This window comes from Saccostrea echinata, unplaced genomic scaffold, assembly GCF_033153115.1.
Source record: "Saccostrea echinata isolate AGI-Se365-2 ecotype Australia unplaced genomic scaffold, CSIRO_AGI_Sech_v1 ptg000023l, whole genome shotgun sequence".
Taxonomy (NCBI): domain Eukaryota; kingdom Metazoa; phylum Mollusca; class Bivalvia; order Ostreida; family Ostreidae; genus Saccostrea; species Saccostrea echinata.
Genome location: NW_026889772.1, coordinates 7,248,990 through 7,271,335, shown reverse-complemented (window position 1 = coordinate 7,271,335; position 22,346 = coordinate 7,248,990). Strand labels below are relative to the sequence as shown.

Here is a 22,346-nt window from a genome sequence, read left to right as displayed (position 1 = left end):
GACACGGGGTCTCGGTTTTTAAGGTCTCATCCGAAGGACCCGCAACTTTCACTTCAAAGTGCCGAGCGCATGGCGAAGGAACAGTTGCTACCTATTTCTGTCGACCTTAGTCAGTCGCGACCGAGATTCGAACTCACGACCTTCCGATCACAGAGCGAGCGCTCTACCGACTGAGCTACCGTGAACGGTGGTTGGTTTTTGTATTGTTCTTTTCTTGAAGGGTGGAATGTCTGAAATTTCTGACGAAGAAGAACATACAAATGATAGATATACAAAATATTTCTATCCTTCGGCAATCAATTTTACAGTGAATTGGAACATTTTCTTAAATTTTACGGTCAATTATCTACAATAAAAAATTGAAATCAATATGGAATTTTAGTCTTTGTTTGGGCTTAATAAAATTTCAAAGTAGCTAAAAATCTCTTTTTTGCAAAATTTTCAGTCTGTCACTATGAAAATCAAGAAACATAGCGACCAGGCTTGTTTGATATATATTTCTACTGTCAGATCATAACAATGAGTATTATGATATGATTTAATAATTTCCATCTCTCTGATTGGCTGAGATTCAACATTGCAGAAAAAATTCTACGTTATGTTTATCTGCACGTGACCTATCAAGTGAATATAAGGTTTTATTTTATCTACATTGGACTAAATACAGATCAGGAAAATTTCTGGCCCTTTGGGTCGTTAAATATTGTACTCCTAAGGTGTCTAAATCATAGTATTGATTTCAAAAACAGCAATAATTGTATTAAGTTCATAAAAATCTGTGACCATGCCTGTCAAAGAAATTTAGTAGTTACAGAGTTGCTTTTAAAGGTGAAAGTTTTTATGCTTTGAATTTGGGGAAACTGGGATTTTAAAATTTTCAAAAAAGTTTTCAGGAATCCATATTTACGTTGAACATCTTGAATTAATTTTGAAACAATGTCTCTTTCACAGCAGCTGATATTTTTGTGGGGTCTTATAGAAAATCTACTGAACTCTGCAATGTTTCTATGTTTGTGAGGATTTATAGAGAAGTTCTTGGAATCCAGTATATACGGTGACTGAACTTTACTTCCGTTGACTGGGCTTTTGAAACTGATGTGATTTTGAAGAATTTCATCCTTTGAAAGGAATTAATTTCTTTCAGAATCTAGTAATAATGAGTTTCACTAACAAAGACTACATTTTCTTTGCCAAATGGAACCATCTCATATTGTTTATGTAGTCTTTCTTCTTCTTAAGTAATTTCCATTCCACAGAGAGATAACGCATTTAGCCATTTAATTTTATAACATGATACTTAATGTACATCTAAAGTTTTATATACCACATAGCAGGGTCTTCCTTTCATATTTAGTCTGTCGTTTGGTATACTCGTCGACTGAATTATGATAAGAATCAAGTTCTGTTTCTATTTGAAAAATCAGGGATCTCTAAATTTTGGACCTTTAAAATGATTGCCGTCAAGTCGTCACTTTAAACTATATTTACATCAACAGTAATGATGTGTCCAGGTGAATTTAAGTTTAAAAAAGAGGGTGAACAAGAACACAAGAACACTTAGTAGAATTTGATCATCAATATAAAGACACTGTAGATTGTTTATATTGAAAGTTTGGATGCAACAGTTAGTATATATTTGTAGGAAATACAGGGCCTAGACTTCATCTTAAAATACATGTATGATCAAATGCAAGAATGAACCTTTTCGTGATTAGCAATGTTACTTATGTTTACAGCATCTATATATATATATATATATATATATATATATATATATATATATATATATATATATATATATATATATATATATATATATATATATATATATATATATATATATATCTTTTTTAGCAAATTTAAACTTAAGGTATGTATGACGACCACATTTTGTAGCTAATAAATGAATGGTCCGATATTTTTAATCATTGTAGCATTTTGAAGGTGTTAAACAAAATTACTTCACCAAAGGAATTTTTAAAAAAAATTGATTAATGTCCAATTAATTGCACCTTGAATTTTACATTGAAGTCTATGGGCAGCGCATGTGTATTCAAGATATTGTAAAAAGTACTTTGAACTTCATAAAAATCTCTTCGTGAAAATATGCATTGACTCTCTCTTTATTAAAATATAGGACGCGATTAAAAATATCGAACCATTCATTTATTTGGTACATAATATGGTCGTTATACTTGAATAACATAAACATAATAACTGCAATATTTAGCTTTTGATTTGTTATTAAGCTTAGATTAAATATTTTGTTTTCTAGATTTTGAATACTAATTTATTTTTTTTCTTTTAGAATTACTGTATTTTTTTGTGGCAAATTTATAACATCAAGGCCTCTATGTGACTTCTAAAACTGGCTTCTAATCAAAAAAAAAAAAAAAAAAAAGTCGCCAATGAAAAATTTTAGTCGCCGGGTAAATTTTTCTTAGAAATCAAATTAAAAAATGATATTAGTCAATATAAAGAGACATGTCACTTTGAAGTTTCTAACTTTTAAACTTCTTTTCTGCTCTTTATAAAGAAAAATTTGAAAATATTTATAGTTCAGTAATTTGACGAACACCAAGTAAATTTAAAATGGTCGCCAATCATAATTTTTAGGCGCCATGGCGACTAAATTAGTCGCCAATTAGAACCCTGATATCCACATGAAATATGGAGATACCGAACAGTATTCAAGCTCAAAAATCCATTCAAACCATACAAATCAGAAGTAGAGCAAATGCGGACCTCTCAAACATCAGAGGTGGGATCAGTTGCCATGGAAGAGTGAGCATAATTTTTGTCAACATAAGACATCGCGTCAGGTCAAGATAATTTTCTCTTCAAGTCAAGATAATTTTCTGGTTTTTGTCGAGATACACCAACTTCTTTCTCATCTAGTCAAGTCATTTTGTTATATTTGCATACGCTCTGTTTTCTCCACTATGAACCTGCACTCACCAATTGCGTTCATAGCACCATGAACGCAACTTCTTCTGTTATAAGTGCATTTCGTTTCTTACACTGGCGCAGTACAAGCTACACTACTTATACAACACATTCAGAAGTATATCTAGAGGATATTCAATGTTTTGTAGATGAATATGGAATTTATTTCACGAGTGGGACAGGAGTTTTTTATATTTTCACGAGTGCGAAGCACGAGTGAAAATATAAAAAAAAATTCTGTCTCACGAGTGGAATAAATTCCATATTCATATACAAAACATTGAATTTTCTGTTTACTACATTTTCTTTGATTTTCCCTTTGCCTCTGTCTTTTCTTAACACAGTGTCATAGGCTTGACGTCATAGTTGAGCGGTTGAGACGTCATAGCTTAGCAGTTGTGAGATTGAAAACATTACATAGCATGGATTTTAGCAACATATTTGGGAAGAAATTTGCAGTTTTAGCTCAATCAAGATGGTTAGTTACTATCTCTATCTTATGACAGGCCATAAATTATTTTTTACTTACTTTGATATCATTTCATACTGTGAGAGAATACCATTTTGATATCCCTTCACACTGTGAGAGAATATCACTTTTATTCAATAAACAAATTACAGTATTTCACTATTGAAAATAAATATGGAATGGTGTGTAAAAGAAATAAAATTAAAAGTTTTTAATGGAATCCTCCTGGAAAAAAGAAATTTAAAATGATTAAGATTACTGAAGTGTGTTCAATTTTTAAAAAATAATAATTTTAGTCAACGTGTTTAATTGTAAAATAAATCTTTCTACAAATTAAACAGAGCTCTATATCTTTAATTTATTTGTTCATTTTATGCATATTGTTGCATAGAACGATAACTCTTCACGCTAGGGTTTTTCTACGTTCAGACAAAGCGAACTTTTTGTAATAGTATATCTATTTCAAGAACGTTTTAACTCTTGAAAAGAATTTTAAGAATTTAAAGAAACATAACAAAAACATTCTTAAGTTTAAATCATTCTTAAGTTTAAATCAATGTAAAAACATTCTCTTTTTTCATAATATTGTTATTCATAGTTTCGATGACGATGACGTCATGGCGCGTCACAACAGCATCAAAACAAAAAAGAATTTGAAGACGGAACTATGCTTAATAAGGAAATAGCATATATATTGTATGTGATTTATTGGAGATAAAGTGGATAAATTATTATTAATCAGGTTTACTTATTTTATTGTCATATTTTTCTTCACTAGAGACAAGCACCCATGCCCTCATGCAGGCCAGGATATCCTCTGATATTCTTGACATCTGCTGCTATACCGCATCATGGAATATGCCAATAGAGCAATTGCTATTCATAACGCCATGTTCACTGAATAACGTAATTTCTTAATTGATACCTATACATCTCGACATGACTGGATCTCGTTGACAAGTGACAAGTACTGACAAGTACTGCCTCTTCATAATTACAGTCAGGATATCGAACACGATATGAACAAACCTTTGATATAATTTACGTGTTCCATGTTTGAAAGGACAGCCAGTTCGTCTTTTAATCATTCAGTGTCTCTTAGCGTTGGCAAAGTTTCCCAGTGTTGTAACAGAACGATAACAAAAGCTCGGGTAGCTGAGAAAAGGTAGTTTAAAGGACAAATGTGATATTCCATTATATAAAACAAAGCATTTAATTTCAGATAAAATCGAAATAAGTGTTCAGATTTCGAAGTGTCTCCTTTGCTATTGCTGATAGACTTTAAGTCTTTTTCAGTCGCCGTCTTGGAAGTAATGCTGATGAGAAATCAATATCGGAATAATGACCGGTTGTTTTACCCTTGGAGTAACACATTTACTGCAAGCACTTTCTCCATATTAAGCTCCTCCTACACTAAAACGAGCCTAATATGGCAAAGCGCTTGCCAGAAATGGATTATATATATATATATATATATATATATATATATATATATATATATATATATATATATATATATATATATATATATATATATATATATATAACCTTAATGATCATTTGTCATTCTATATTGCAGAAGGTAAACAGAAACTTCTCAGCAACACAATTCATTCTGTGAAGAAAAATTCAGTTCTAATCCAACACTTTTTCACACAAGAATTTTTCAGTTCTTGAAGGCAATCTGTCCATTAGATTATATTTTTTTTCCCAGAGGATGGCACCAAAATTTTTCAGAATGCGGCATAATGATATATCAATGAAATTAAATATCAAACTTCCGTCCAACCATCGCCAGTCTCCTGCAGCAAAATCCCATTGACCTCCCAACCAATACTTCAGACCATCCAGGTGTCCACTCAGTTTCTCTATAATAATATTCCATAGAAAAGGTAAATAATTGTTATTTCTGTACTTCTATATAAATATTGCATTGGTACCAAGGCAAACATTCTCAACTCCATCTTTTAATAGCAATTCAGCAGTAATGAAATATGGATATAACGCAAAGTCCATTGAACAATACAAATCGAGAGCAAATACGGACATTTAAAATCATCAGAGGTTAGATTAGGTGTCATGGAATAAATTCCAACCTTATGTGGTTTTTTCCCCAAAACTTGGACAGTTTTAAATACTCATGGAAATGTTTTGCATTAATAATCGATTACGTTTAGTTTACAAGGAAGATAAGAAAGAAATTTATTTGTTTAACTTTAATAAAGCTTTCAAACTTTTACATTATTATCTTATATCATAAACTCTGGATTATTGTTATTATTATATTTTACTTTAACCATTTTTTGTTAAGTTCTACTAATTTAAAATACCTCCTTTGATAAAATTTACATGTGCCATTGTTGGAAGGACAGCCAGACGGTCCCCTAGACTTTCACAGTGACTCCTGGCGGTGGCAAAGTCTAATTGTGTTGCAAAAGGACGATAACAAAAGTTCAGGGCAGGCGAGTAGCGGTAGTTTGATGGACAGGTTCGATATTCTGTTACCACAAAAAAATACATTCTACATCAAAATAAATCGAAAAAATATTTTCTCCCCTTTCTTTTTGTCCTGATAATTCATTTAAGAAAACTGTTGAACCTTTTAGAGATGCTGTTCAACAATTTTTACCTCTGTCTCTAAAATTCTGTGGGAGGAATACTTACTTTATAATTAAAAAAAAACATGAAGCTTTTTTATTATTTTCAGATTGTGATTTTGTGTTTTTGTTCTTTCATAAATTTAAATATATCTACTTAAGTAATGATTCAGAAATAAGAAAATCTTACTATTTATGCAATAGTCTAATCCTGACGACAGTCGGACGCACAGACCGAAAGTCGAACCACACGAACTGTTGCACGCTGAAGAGGAAAACACCTGTAAAATTAAACGTTGTTTGTTTTATAACATGCAGAATTTTCCATTCAATTTTATAATTTTTTAGTTTTTTTTAATTTTTTTTTCTTTGCAATAATGGATATTGCGTAAAGCTCATTAGAATTCAATGACCGCAGTCCGACCAAAATACTAGTATATATGAACTCATTTTTAAAAGAAATAATGTGAAATCTGAAGAATACTTTCATTTATCTACTACCGAACACATGATTTTTCCGAATTTGATATTTATGTATCCTTGGAAAAAACAATATCGTTCGGGTTATTACCTTTTCTTTAGAAAACAGAATAAAAATAAATGGCACAGGGACAGACAGCTATATTTTTTTTAAAGAGGTTATCTCTTACTCGATCGGGTAATCGAAACCGGGACCCCTGCTTCACTAGTCAGGTGCTCTAAATACTAAGCTATTCAGGCCGATATTCACGGTCCAAACCATTACATTGGCAACATTTTGTCAAAGAAATTTCATAGTAACAACTAAAAAAAAGTTTATTCGTAAGGATATGTCTTCGTTTATGAACAATGAACATAAATTCACTTTCATGTAAAAAATACGTATATGTTTCAAACAAATATATATCGTGAATGTTTTCATCTTATTTTATTTTATTTTTAGTCAATTTAAAACTCATTATCTTCAGGTAAATTAAAGGTTGTGAATAGTTTGATATCTGTCTTTGAAACGTTAATGTTGTAATCAAAGGGGAAATTAAAATTATTTCAACAGCATTATTTATCTTTTGGCTTATTATAGCGGTTTGGCAGTAGTGGGCTTAACTTTTCACTAATGAAATATGAAGATAACGAACAGTATTCAATCTCGAAAGTCAAATGAAACGATACAAATTTGGAGCAGCGCAAACACAGATTTCAAAATTTAGAGATGAGATCAGGTGCCATGGAGGAGTGAGCATTCCCTGCCGACCGGGCACACCAGCCGTGTGCTACTTGTCATGATCGAAAAAAAAAAAACGGGGAAAATCCGTAGACAGTTCAGTGTATGAATAATGGTCTAACAATTAGTATGAAAACCGTCAGTCAGCATTTGACTCAATGATAGGTTGTATGTGCTGACAAGATCATTGTATCGACCGTAAAACTTACACTAAGTAAATTTGCAGCTCTTGCTTATAATTACAGTCAAGATAACTTTGATCTTTTTTGTGCTCTAACGTAATAAATGAGTATTTAAACATATAAAAGCTGAACTGAGCCATTCAGTAAATGAATGTTCACTGAATGATCTGGAAAGTTGACTGAATGGGAGAGCTATGCCATTCAGTCAATTTCCAGTCATTTTTCAGTTAACTGATTGGATGTGATATACAAATGTAACCCATCTCGAAGATTAACCCTCTCCCTTTACTCTTACCGGTATTTCATTCCAAATTCAACTCACTACTACATTCATGACATGAGTTATTCTGGTATTAAGGTTTTAACAGATCTATTCAGTGGAACTAATATCAACTTAATGGAACTCCGTGTTCGCTAAAGAAACTACGAAATTATTGGCTTTACGCAAGCAGAGAGCCAAATTTTACATCTGGTAACTTGCCACACATTTTTTCATTTAACAATGTTTAATGGTCTATAAAACTAAATCATTAAATGATCTACCAAACTAAATCATTTAATGATCTTCCATACTGAAATGCTTCGAACAAGGGAGATATTTTTTCACAATAATTGACACAAAATATTTACCGTTGTCTGTGTTGACATTGCTATGTATTCGTAACTGTTGTTATCAGCTAGGTCTGTTAAGTTGTTAGGCGTGCTGCTTAGTATTTCACACTGAAGGGTCTCCGCCTTATAATTCACGGCCTGGCATGAAATTCTCATCTGACACTCTCGTGTACACTGTTTTCGGCCCATGATTTGAAGGGTTTGTGATATCCCCCAAGGCCAATAATGACCTTTAGAGGTTATGACCTCCTCGTTCATTCCAAAACTGATATGTAGGAAACCTACCACAAACAGTGTATCTTTTATATCCATTTGAATGCAGTGCTGCCTTCACTGGTTTAAGGTTTTTTACATTTTGATTTTAAGAAGTGAAGGTCTTTGGTTATGTAAAATATTTGACCTTGTATGAACATTTATCCCTGTTTGTTCTAATTCTTTCAACAAATTTGGTCTCTCTCTCTAATATTTGTTTCGAAATATTTACTAGATTATCGATTTTTTTAAGGGACGGTATGTTTCTTCCACATTTAATTAGTTACAAATAACTCATATTAGCGTTTCTCATTAATGGGGAAAACAAATGACGTAAATCACTTATTTTATATAAATATCAGGTTCTAACGTATGACGTCATATTTAAGTGAACGAATGCAAAACTGTCTCAGCTAATGAAAATACACAACTGTGATAATGTGAATGACATGCGACTTTTTTGAAGGAATGCAAAGTTACTAAGAAATTTTCAGCTGACTATTAAAAAATACACTATCTTGATTTTCCATCTAGTCATAGATCTATAATTTATAATCATTAAATTATAAAGAGGGTATTTATAGGCCTTGTATGCCGGTTGTCCGGTCTATGAAGTATTCTGAATAAATATCGTTTAAATCAGCCATAGATATATTAAAGGTTGTGTTTCATAGTTTGTAATATCTATTATAACATGATGTGTATTCATTTCCATAATGATTTATCAATTTTTATTCATATGAATTTTACTTATTCACTTATGATAATAATATTTTGCTAAAATATTTTTTACTTGATATTTCTATGTTTTGATAAATATTCACAAAGTAAATCTCAAAGGGCCACTAAAACATTTATTTAATCATTAAGGTAGTATGGGATACCTCCACGTTATGACGTACTTGAGCTTGAAGAACTATTTTAATTTGATTGATTGCTCATTATCGGATCAAAGGTTATAGATAAACCGTTTTAAAGACCTATCTGAAGCTATTTTAATGCAAATTTTTACAAGTCGGCATTTTATTTAGAATACACAAAAATTTGCAAGTCTGCAACTATTACTATTTGCACTATGGACATTTAAAAGCTAGTTTAAACATAGCTGCTTTTGAACACTTTTAAGCAAATACAGGTATTTCCATTGTCTGAGTAACAGTACACTACCTTGTGCGCGGTGAGGCATGGATAAGTATGATTACATGTGCTGAATTACCAAACAATTATCATATTAACATGAACTGCTTTTCCGGTGAGTTCCCTTTTTGCACACATTTGATAATTAGGTATAGAACAATAGGTGTGAATAAGTAACTGTTTGGTCACATATAACCCCAAAACTTTTAGAACTTTCATCGAACGTCCGAGTATCGAATACTAAAAATGGTACTCGGTTACTCGGATGTGTATTTTTTCTTATTTCAAAGTACTTATTTTTATCAAAAACTTATCAAAAATTAACTTAAATATGCATACGGTAATTATAGCGTGTAGTCCTCTACACCAGTAAAACACCCATTATCGCCTGTGGCTGTGTATATATAGTAATTAGTGATCAATCACCCAGCTGTTCTCACCTATTGTGGTCCTTAATTTTTGGATGGCTTCATTGTTTTCAGTGAACATCGATGGTCTATTATCTTTAAATCATTTTCAAATTATTTAGTTAATATACGCAGCGAAATCGGACATGCATAGAAATGCCGCTACCCACTTCAAAAGTGACGAAATATTTAGAAATAACTAAAGATTCAAAATAAATGTTGAAAGTCAGTTTGCGTTGTAAGTTAAGTGTCTATGGGGGAAACAATCAACATATGAAATTGTTTCCCCTGTATACACTAAACTTACCAGAATATTAGACTAGCAATCCCGACAACGTCCGTTCCTTCTCTTTGGCTAGTCTAATAATAACATACCTGCGTATCAGATTGTCCTCCTTTTGATGAAATAGATCCTAAACAAGATCCGTAAACCATTTGTAATTTTTGATGTATTAATTGTGTCTTTTGTGTTTATTTGATAAATACATTTAGTACCAAAAAGCATTTACGTTGGAATCGATGTTAATATACATTAATAAACGTGATAAAAACAGCTTTGGGGTTTAGCGGAATTTAACGGGGCTCAAGAAAATTAACACACTTGTATTTTTACCGAGTACCCGGGTACTCGATCGGAAAAACGTCCGAGTAACCTATTATCAAAAATTGACCGATTTGACATCCCTAATATATATATATATATATATATATATATATATATATATATATATATATATATATATATATATATATATATATATATATATATATATATATATATAAGAAATAATGTATCATTTTTTAAACATCTATCGGGATATAAATACGGGTTGATCACGAGATCAAATTCCATAAAGCCCGAAGGGCTTTATGGTAAATTTGATCTCGTACCAACCCGTATTTATTTCCCGATAGATGTTTAAAAATGATACATTATTACTTATATTTACATTTATGACTTATTCATATTATATATTTTCCTGATTACAATCTTTAACGCGTGAAATGTTTTATTTTTCAAACTCAACGGCACGTATTTGATCCATTGATTGCGCGTCGACCCTTTATGACGTCACTGAGAAATTACGTCGAACGTTTATGACGCAAGGAACCCGTGTTTATACGGATATAGATACGCGTTGCTATTAATAGTGTTATATAAAAGAAAACATTTGCAAATGTATATATATATATATATACATATACATACATACATACATACATACATACATATATATATATATATATATATATATATATATATATATATATATATATATATATATATATATATATATATATATATATATGATTGCGCCCATGACAAAAGGGCCTTATGGCAATTTTGCTAAAACAGAGAAATAACGTCATAAAGATATGACGTTGCAGACGGTGAGCGTCGACGCAGATTTTTTTATCCACGTGTTTTACGTTTTGACACGTCTAGCTCACTTTTGTCGTTGTTTCAATATTGAAATAATTATTTATTTTCATTTATATCTTTTTAATTCACGTCTTAATCTTCTAGTCCACTGATATTAATTAAAATATTTAGAATTTTATTCGAGACCCGTTTCTTTACTACATGTTATTGTACATAGCTTTTTTTTGTCTCTGATCTGGGCTATATGCATTTCCTATACATGTATATAGAAGCTTCAGACAAGGTGATTTTCTGGATAATTGAATATGGATGAACGAATGCGATTTTGCTATATAGACAAATTGAAGTTATTTGTTAGACACGTGTATATTATCAAAATATTGCAGAGGAAATCGTTTTCCTGTATAAGATCCGCCCCACCATTCTCAACACATCGATCATATAAACATTGAAGCAATGGTACATCGTGCATAAATTTTTGTTGTAAAATGCTTTAATTGCCAAAAATTTGAAACTGATCACACTTCTTCCAACAGAAAAGAACAGTATTCTTGTACGTTTTCACAAATCTAGCAAAAGTACGAACGAGTGACAGACGTGATATTATTTTTAAGAGCTATAAATAAAAACAAGAGAGGTAACTCTGACAAGCGAGATACAAGAGAGGTACCAGAGAGGGACTTTTTTTTATCAAAATCAACAAACTCATACAAATTTGCTCCCGTAGTTTAAAATATATTTTTTAAAATCTTACTTATCATCAGTTAGAAAACGTTTTAATTGTAAGTATTATATTTATATTTTCTTTAAAAGTATTTTTGAAAGTTCATGGAACTAGCTGGTGTCAAAGTGAAAGAGAAAAAAATATAGAATAAAGAATAGGAAATAGTTGCTATATTGAACCAGACTTTCATTTATTTTTTAAATCTGTTACATGTGCATCTATTTATTTTAACATGAAATTATTTTTTAAAATAACTTGAATTTTAATTTTTTTTTTTTTTAGTAATAATGATCATAAATTTAAATAAAATAAAATTAAAAAAAAAATTGTTTCGTCTTATTTTTGTTGTTGCCACTTCCGATGTAAGTACTTGAAAACAAACAAAAACTACCGAATGAAATAAAATTGTTCTAATTTTTCTAGCTAAAAAAAAGTTTACATGTATGTATACCTGATGTGAGAGAGAGAGAGAGAGAGAGAGAGAGAGAGAGAGAGATGTTACATTAAATCCAGTTTATTAATGCAATGTGAAATGTGAAACTTTAATGAAAAGGCGAATTTTCAAAAAAACACAACAATATCGTATTATGAAAAGAAATATCTATCTCTTTTTTTTTCTTTTGCTGTCTATTTATTTTCAGTAACTCGAAAATATAACATTTTGGTACTCGTGTTGTACATACAAAAGTTCAGAGTTTTTAGCTTTATCTGCAGTTTTTAGTCACTTAAAAGTCAAATATATGTAATCCTTGTCATTCATAGAATCTCAGCACTGTATGTCATTACAGTTCTATTATCAATCTAAAACTCTTTTTCTTATTAAAACTTCATATACAATAACATTTGAAAACAATAACATTAGAATTTCATACGATAAAGAAGCCGCGAGAAATAGGGGGGGGGGGGGGGGGATTCTACACACACCATCACTTAACAATGTTTACATGTACCTAAATGTGTGCCACATCGTAAAAATTTGTCATTTAAAAACTCAGCCAGTCAAGGAATATTATGAACCAGTCGCATTTAAATGACTGGATATATAAAACTTTCAATTAATTTTTACACCCACCCCCCAGCCGAAAAAAATCTATTAATTAATCTGCATGTCATTGATTCATTACGACAACATATATATAATTATTTATGATGTATTTCTTTAAAAAATCTATTTGATATTATTTTTAAAAAATGACATGTTGATTTCATTCAAAGTTCGGATAAAATTTGTTGAAATGATAATAAAATACCCGATATCTATTAATACCCAGTGTATACATGTTCTTCTAAAACCATTTGATTTTACAAAATCAAACAAAATCGTTATTTTAGGATGCAATTTTTCTCATGATTAACTAGATTTGATAGCAGTTAAGTTTCCAGTTCCAGGCATGTGGAGCTCATGATCGTGTTTGTTTTGAAAATGACTCTGCTCATATATATGTACGTAAGGAGAGAGTTCAAGTGCAAAAATAAATTGAGGAATTATTTCAATATTATTTCAAACCTAACCAAATGACGTATTTGGAGGTTATGGGGTTGGTGGTGGGAAGGCACCCCCCCCCCCCTGCACACCTAAAATGTAGGAAGATTTTTAAAAAAACGACAACCCTCGTATGCTATTAAACTCATGTTAACTACAAGTATTGCATGGTTCTGGCATGTTTCTGTCATTTAACATTTAATCCCCCCCCCCCCCAAACAATCCAACTACTGGTCAACCTGGATCTGTTCCTTTCATTAATGCATGTGAGTTATTTTTCATCCATTTGTTTATAATTAATCAACCTTAAAATTAAACTTAAAATTAATTATTCCAAAATTTTTCTTGCTGTGACTGGAAAAATGTGTATCATTTCAATTTAAAAAAAAAGTTTTGTTACCACATGCGGGCAGAAGTCCTTCTGATTTTTTGTTTGAAATTTTTTTTTATCGAATATTGCTTAACATGCAGTGTATCAACTTAATGTCCTTAAATTGTTGTACAGCGTATACGGTAACTCACTACATTTCACAAATTTTCTGTCTAATTATATTTAGAAAACAAAAACAAAAAAACAACAAATTTTCACTACCCACCAGCATCTATTTTATTGTTGTTCCCGAGAATTTTTTTGAAATATTTTTTAACTTCACATTTTGAAAGAGATATCATTTATACTGGATTCACCCCCCCCCCCCCCCCCCCAAAAAAAAATAAAAATTGACATCTTGTCCTATCGAAAGCCATGCTTAAAATGAGACGATTTTCGAGTGAATTTTACAGGTTTCTCAAACGATTATTACACAAGATAAATACTTTGGTTTTGAGAGAATAAATTGATATTGAACAGAAGCCGCTTGATTTTCCTGACATTCCAGCATAGTGAAATATAAAACAAACAAACGAACAAACACTCATAATTCTATACATCACTGCATGATGGATAATAGTTAATACAACTATTTATTATCATATTATACAATTATTAAAAGAGACAATGACTCAAAAATGTTTCTGGAAAAGCTCAATAACATACATTTATTACCGTAGTAACATTACAATGCAAAGTGAAAGCCATGTTCACTCTGAAAACTTTTGACGTTGGTGCGAAAGTAAAATGACGTCATTGTTTACCTGTTAAAGTATCATTGATAAAAATGAAGAAAAAACCTACTTAGAGTTGACGTAGAGCCATAAAAATTCAGATTTGGCAACTTCTAACCTTGCTCTATTAATATCCATGAAAAACTTAAAATGTGTAAAAATTGCCATAAGGCCCTTTTGTCATGGGCGCAATCATATATATATATATATATATATATATATATATATATATATATATATATATATATATATATATATATATATAAAGCACTAAAAACCAACAACACTGTATATCCTAAGTGTTGGATCTACTAAGTAGATACAAGGTCACGGATGGAAATTTATATAAAGCACTAAAAATGACCAACGACACGAACAATAATAATTGTCAAATTTTCGGGACGACCTGTCCCTTCCTCAGTACAAAGAAAAAAGTTAAGAAGTCATAAAAACAAAGGAAATAGAAAAACAAAAACAAGTAGCACTACTACTAAACTACTAGTTTTTAGGAGAAAATTGCCTTTAAGGAAAAAAGGCATTTGCTTACGTTTCTGTTTCGCTGTGCTTTTACTATCAACTTAAAACTGCATTTCGTATGTTTAAACAACAATGGACCTTCTGTGAGGTAGTTTTGAGCTGAGCCTTCTATTTACACTAACAAGTTTACTGAATTTGAACATTAAACAATGAGCCCACATGATGCAAAAATATTTACAGTACAGAGTACTTCAATTCATGTTAATGAATTAATATTCATCTCTGGAATTTTCGTTTGTATAACTTTTATCCCTCCTTCCTCGTAATTAGGTTTCAAAGTTTATAGATGACTTTAAACGAAAAATTAATTTCCGCCAGTCCAAGTTAACATCATGATCAACTAGAGGCAAGAAAACTTAAACACATTGAAAGTGTTAATTGTACATTTTGATAAAAGAACAAAACCGTTTCCTGGAAATTACATTTCATTAAAGTATTCAACGAAAAAATCTATAGAAACAGCACAAAAACACAGAATCCAGATCCTAATGCAGAACTTTCTCACATAAAAACTCCAATTGGTTTGTAGAACTAATATCCATCAGTCCGTACTTGTTCTCCCAAGCGATGACTCCTTCATTTAGAGTTATACGGCATTTTGAAATATCGATATTAGCAAAAATCAAATTTCCGTCCAACCATCGCCATTGTCCAGCAGTCATATCCCACTGACCTCCAACCATGTACCTCAGGCTACTCAGGAAACCACCCGTCCTTTCTGTCAGGTGAAAATTAGAAAAATATTAAATGAAATAAGAAGATAACGCTCAAAAGTCCATCGGAACAATACAAACTGGAAGCAGAGCAAACATGGACCTCTAAAATTATTAGAAGTGGGACCAGGTGCTATGGAGGAGAAGGTATCTCCTGTAGACCGGTCACACCCGACGTGTGCTCCTGGTCATGATCGGGCAAGCGGAAAAATCCGAATACAATTAAGTGTGAAAATAATGGATTAATATTTTATGTAAAACGCCAGTCAACATTCGACCTAACAATAAATTGTATATGCTAACAGGTTCATTGTATCGACCACAGAACTTGCAAAATGATGACCTTAAACGAGAATGTTGATATCCTTGTATCATCAACTTTTTGTCAATGGCTTGCCTTGTTTGAGAAAAGATACATAGAGCATGCTCTTTCGTATCAAATCAACTGGGAGACATAAACTCCATATGCAAGTAATAATGGTATATTGCTAATATAATATCAACAGTCTCGCATTACTGAGATAGGTAAACCCAATATGCAGGTGATAAATAAATATATATTATTATAACAGTAACTTGATCCGAAGAGCCGTATCACGTCAAGTTGACAGGCGCGGATCATCAGATCAAACGAGACGCGAAGCGTCGAGTTTGATCTGATGATCCGCGCCTGTCAACGAGACGTGATACGGCTCTTCGGATCACGTTACTGTTATAATGATAAATTTATTATATATCCCTTTACAACTAGCAAAATGTAATAAAAGGTAACTTTTTGGATAAATTACATAACTTTTATACATTAAACAAACCATTTTTTCAAGGAACTTTTTGAAGCGCGAGGATAAAAACGTCATTTATCTGTGTACTACGTCATCAGTTTCAGCTAGAGAGGGGTGATATGGATTCAGAAAACCACAGTGTGGTGATCCGGAACGTCGGATCACACCGTCATAAATTGCATAAATTCAACAGTAAAACTGAGTGACAAACAGTTGGGTATATAATAAAGGTATATTGCTTCATAAATAAGGGAAGATGGCGTTAGAAAAGATGAAGTCATCACGTTTATCATAAAGTCTTGCTGTTAGGTTACCATTGACGTCTTTTTAGTAAATTATCCAAAAATGAAACAAAATTTAGATCTGAAATTAACGTTTTTCAATAAATTTACATTTGCTATAATACAAATCAGCTACCAAGAGAAATATACACAAGTGGTTACTAATTGTTTTTACTGGATTCTTGTCATGCTTCAACTTGTATACTGAAATTTAAGTTACAAGAAATTGTATGAAAAAAAAACGAAAATTATTTATAGTTAACAGTATCAAAAAATTTAATAATTAACTTAGAGAAACCATTTTGTTAGTCCACAGTGTCAAATTTTAACAAACCCTATTATAACCAGGGTCTTCAACTTGGAATGTAGATACATTCAAAAAAATCATTGTAATAAACGTACCTGCTCTTAAATAGTCTATGTATTCCATCGTTGGAAGAACAGCCAACCTTGAATGTAAGCTTTCACAGTGTTCCTTGGCAGTTAAAAAGTCTGCAGGTGTGGTGACGACAAGATAGCAAAAATTCAGGGGAGCCGAAAACCTGTAGTTTGTCGGACAAGTAGGATTCTCTGTAATTGACGATTAAACATTCATTTCTTAAAGATATACACGCTATATAAACGCGATTTGTGTGTGTGTGTGTGTGTGTGTGTGTGTGTGTGTGTGTGTGTGAAACAAAATGATTAAATGATTTGAAAAACATGATGTGTAATAAAAAATAATTACTTTCCACAAAGTTTTACTAAATAAGACGTTGTAATTACAAAACAATTAAGCAAGATCTGCAATTAAGAATTCAGCTTATTCATGAATATTGATGAAGGAATTGCGTAAACATTATATAGACACGAATGTCCGCGGGAAATCATAGACAACGAGGTACGTTGCATTTTGACTACGATTTTGAATAAAAGTTAATATCTGTCATTACAGAGTAGATGGTTAATACTGGTTGTTTTCAAAAATAAATATCTTTAAGCATAAAACGTATGCCATCCATGTCAAAAGTTATTTTGTATACCAAACGGCCTACCTCGTTTTCTTGACGCCATTTTTGTTTATCAATCTAAAAGTAGCGACTGTGTCACATGATGCATGAATTTAATAGAGGCATTACTTTCCTAGTAGGATAATAAATAATTATAATTTGAGATCTTTATAATGCGTTCATTTCCAATTGTGTAATTTACAATATTTTCGTAACTTTATTTGGTAAACAAAATAAATAAACTTCCAACTTTATTTTTAACTGACGCAAGTTAAAGCGTGTATATCTTTAATGCATGATTTGAATGAACATTGGTAATTTTTGTAAGACATTAGTTTAATTTTTTTCTAATAAATTTGAATATAAAATTTGTAACAAAAGTGCATTAAATAAAATATTGATACATGCCAAATGAATGCAAGAGGTTGCATTTACACGTAATACACGTGTAATCATTTGAATAATGACTGCACTGTTCTATCATAGATGAATCAAGGTCTTAAAATTGTGTAAAGTACAAGAAATTACTATGACTTTTGAGTGTTTATATTTCTGAATTATTTCTTATTTTTGGCAAATCTAAGTTTCCAAATGGCTTACTTTTTCTGCAGTAGTTTACTCCAGATGATAGTTGTAAACAGTATCCGGCTGTTGACGAACATTCACTATCACAAACTGCGGAGGAAAATACCTGTCAATTAAAGATCAGATTTATTACATTTGTGTCTATAGATTGTAGCATGACAATTAACGATTTTCCCACTTTATAAATCTTTTTTTTTTTTAGCTCAGCTGAGCTGAAAGCTCAAGTGAGCTTTTCTGATCGAAAAGTGTACGGCGTCCGTCAGTCTCTATGCAATCTGTAAACTTTTCACATTTTCAACTTTTTCTCCACAATCACTGAGCCAATTTCAACCAAACTTGCCACAAAGCATCCTTGGGTAAAGGGAATTCAAGTTTATTTAAATGAAAAACCAAGACCTCTTTTAAGGGAAGATACTTAAATATTTGAGATAACTTGTGGCATCTTTTAAAAATCTTCTTCTTAAGAACTTGGCCAGAAATGATGTAACTTACAAGAAAGCATCCTGAAAGCAGCTGACAAAGCAGGTAACAACATTTTATCCTGCAACTACCCCTTGCATTGACCTAATAAAGGTAACCAAAGCTTTATTCGGTCAATGCCCTAATAAAGCCTCGTGGATGTATTCCGACGTTCGAAAGGCATTGTGACGTCATGAATATTCCAATGTTTACGCCATGGCGTAGTTTCAACTGCAGAGGAGATGTACCTAAATCGATTGAAAATAGCTCGTTTTGGAGGTCACGTAAAAATATGTTGCAGGATAAACAAAATACCCAAACAAAATACATGGAAACTGCCTTGAAATATAAGCGATATTTGGGCGAGGGTAAGAAAACGTGGTAGAGGGCGAGGCTTGCCGAGCCCTCTATCACGTTTTCGACCCGAGCCCAAATATCGCTTATATTTCAAGGCAGTTTCCATGTATTTTATATGTCTTTGTTTGAAAGGCTCATTATTTTAATTGTATTCAAGAGGAGCTGGAATGTAATTCTGCAAGTGGTAATCCAACTTATACCCATAGCTCCCTTCCTAAGGAGGAAATTCTTCAAAATCATATGTAGTTTTAGATATTCTTTTAAATACGCTCAAAAACAAATTGAATTTGATAACCATTACTTATACTGAATTCCTAACCTACATTAAATCCCCACAAACAAAGATACATAGGGGGTTCAAGTAAATGTTTTACCAAGCCTCTTTCTTTACTCCTTACTAAAATATTAACAGAGTGAAGGAGAGACTTCAGGAGTACTGTACTACAAAACATTCGAGAAGTGGTGTAAATAAGATGTGGATACTTAAAAACTCCAATGAACTTTTAGAAAATCTGAAATTAAAAAACATCACCAAAATCAAAAAACATTACATTAAAACATACGACTTTTCAACACCTCATACAACCATTCTCCACAATAAATTAAAGTCCAGTCTTTTTGACATCATAGACAGCTGCGTTTTCAATAAAAATAGGACTCGTGGATTTATTTACCTTGTCCTTGATCATTTGCAAAACTATTTTATTAAAAAAAACTGATTGTACACACAAGTACTCCAAAGTTGATATTAAAATGATGCTTGAATTTCAAATTGACAAAACTTGTGTAGTTTTTGGAGATCAGGTCTCCCAATAATCTGTCGGAATTCCCATGGATACCAATTGTGCTCCTTTATAAGCAGACCTATTTTTATATTCATATGAATAAGAATTTATTCAAAAACTTGTACATAAGAAGAAGAAAACACTTGCTGTGGCCTTTAACTCGTCATTTAGATATATCAATGACGTATTATCAATTAACAATGGTTACTTCCATTCATATGTCGACTCGAGCACGGTATATCCTAGTGAACGTGAAATATAGAATACCACAGAGTCTGACACATCTGTTTCATATTTCCATATTTTTATAGAAAAATACGTTAATGGTAACCTAACAACGAAACTTTATGATAAAAGTGATGAATTCAATTTTTCTATCGTCAACTCCCCTTATTTATATAGCAATATACCCTCTTCACCTGTATATGGATTTAATATCCCCAGTTGATTCGATACGCAAGAGCATGTTCAACCTATGAACAATTCCTAAAACGCGGCAAGCTACTTACAAACAAGTTGAAGAAACAAGGATATTATCAGTCTTGTTTGATGTCAGCATTTCGCAAGTTCCATTGTCGATACAATAACCATTTCAGCAAATACAATCTATCATTAAGATGAATGCGGACTGACGTTTTTCATTAAAATTGTTAGGCCATTATTTACGCACTGGGTTGTCTACGGATTTTTTTCCGTTTGCCCTATTATGACAAGGAGCACTCGGCGGCTGACAGGGGATGCTTACCCCTCCATAGCACCTAATCACACCTATGATGCTTTAAGCTAGATATCCGTGTTTCCTTTGCCCCCTCTTTAGACTTTTAACTTGATTACTGTTCGTTATCTTCATATTTCATTGATACAGTGCAGATTCAAGTTCGTTCAAATCAAGCCCCGTGGATAGGATGACCACACTATTGGATCAAACTTTTACATGGAAATATATAGGAAATCCTTAGAAATTTTCATCTAAGAATATCAAGGCCATAGTTAGAGAGTTTCCTCAGGTATTCCAAAGTCAAATTTGTTCAAAACATGACTCCTTGGGGATGGTGGAAGCACAATAGAAGATTAAATTTAACACAGAAAAAAATTAAAATCTTTTCCTCAACACCAGCTGGGCCATAATGAGTTTTATTCAAACGCAAGCATCCCCAAGTATAATCCATATTTAGATTAGTTTAAACCATGGTCCCTGGGGGAGGATGGGGGCCACAATTTGCGGTCAAAGTTATACATTGGAAAAAATTAAGGAAAAATCTTTTTTTTTTCTCAAGAAATCCCTGGGGTATAATAAGTGATATTCATATGCATGCATCATCAGGTAGTATAGAATCAAATTTGATCAAATCATGGGATATGGTGGAATCACAATATTACACCTTAGATTATACAAACAAACAAAAAACAAACAAAAAAATTAAAAATTCTTTTTCTCAAGAACAGCTGATCCATGATTAATGTTAGTAATATACAAGCATCCTGAGGTAGTTCAGAATCAAATTTATTCAAACCCTGACACCTGTGGCTAGGGTGGGTTCACCATAAAATTCTTACCGATGTTTGAGAAAACATTGCAATGTAATCATAGCTAACGTCAACAGTTAGCTCTGTTAAGTTGTTGGGTGTACTTCCTAAGATTTCACAAAGCAAACTCCCTGCCTTATAATTCACGGCGAGACACGCGGACCCCCTCATCTGACACTCCCGTGTACACTGTTTTCGGCCCCTGATTGTCAGGGTTTGAGATATGTCCCACGGCCAGCGATGACCACTAGAGGTGATGGCCACCTCATTAGCTCCCAAATTAAGATGTAAGAGACAAAGCAGGTATATTGCACTCTTGATGTTCATTTCAGATTATAAATCTACTGCTGATGGAAAAGCCAAATAATCTGCACGTTATAGTCGTCTTTTGACTGGTTTAGCATTTAATTAATTGAAGGTAAGAATCCTGGCTTAAAGAACGAAAGGTATTCATTGTAGAATTAAAGGTAAACAAGTTGTTTGTTTTTATCCTCCATTACCCTGTTTTATTCAATGATTGCTGTTAATTTACTTGCAATGACATCCATCGATCACCTACAGCTTAATTTAAATTAAGAGTCCGTCTTTCTTTGACAAATATTTGGCTACATATACTTTTAATCATTAGAATTTTGTTTGAGGTTACATTTTAATGAATAAAGAACAAACAATATAGGGTTTTTACTCTTTACTTTGAGGTTAGCAAAGGGTGCTTTAATATTTCAATAATGAAAAAGTGAATTTAATTAAAAGTTCAAGCATTCAGATAGTCTATTTTTATATTAGGGTGCTCTTTTAAAGAAAAGGAAAGACGAAATATATTCAAGGGATAA

General features: G+C 32.0%; 3 protein-coding genes across 3 annotated transcripts in view; all 3 read right to left on the bottom strand.

Annotated features, from left to right (window-relative positions):
• Nucleotides 1-22,346, bottom strand: part of LOC133191138 (proliferation-associated protein 2G4-like) — a 146,659-nt gene that overhangs the window by 58,098 nt on the left and 66,215 nt on the right. The window lies entirely within an intron of this gene.
• Nucleotides 5,051-8,319, bottom strand: LOC133191637 (uncharacterized). The gene is made up of 4 exons (XM_061327383.1): nucleotides 8,026-8,319; nucleotides 6,203-6,293; nucleotides 5,746-5,913; nucleotides 5,051-5,283 (listed from the first exon to the last, which is right to left on the bottom strand). The coding sequence occupies exons 1-4, from the start codon at nucleotides 8,317-8,319 to the stop codon at nucleotides 5,051-5,053; spliced, it is 786 nt and encodes a 261-aa protein (XP_061183367.1).
• On the bottom strand, nucleotides 15,521-21,840 carry LOC133191636 (uncharacterized). Its single transcript, XM_061327382.1, has 4 exons — nucleotides 21,544-21,840; nucleotides 18,401-18,491; nucleotides 17,214-17,381; nucleotides 15,521-15,753 (listed from the first exon to the last, which is right to left on the bottom strand). The coding sequence occupies exons 1-4, from the start codon at nucleotides 21,838-21,840 to the stop codon at nucleotides 15,521-15,523; spliced, it is 789 nt and encodes a 262-aa protein (XP_061183366.1).

Bases quoted from the DNA above. Each gene is read 5' to 3' on its own strand.
- LOC133191636 (XM_061327382.1), bottom strand. From the start codon at position 21,840: ATGAACATCAAGAGTGCAATATACCTGCTTTGTCTCTTACATCTTAAT. The intron at 18,492-21,543 runs GTAAGAATTTTA...TTTAATTGACAG, and splicing joins CAATGTTTTCTCAAACATCG to GTATTTTCCTCCGCAGTTTG. The intron at 15,754-17,213 runs GTACGTTTATTA...TTCACCTGACAG, and splicing joins CATAGACTATTTAAGAGCAG to AAAGGACGGGTGGTTTCCTG.
- LOC133191637 (XM_061327383.1), bottom strand. From the start codon at position 8,319: ATGGATATAAAAGATACACTGTTTGTGGTAGGTTTCCTACATATCAGT. The intron at 6,294-8,025 runs GTAAATATTTTG...TTAATTTTACAG, and splicing joins CAATGTCAACACAGACAACG to GTGTTTTCCTCTTCAGCGTG. The intron at 5,914-6,202 runs GTAAGATTTTCT...TTGTGGTAACAG, and splicing joins ATTAGACTATTGCATAAATA to AATATCGAACCTGTCCATCA.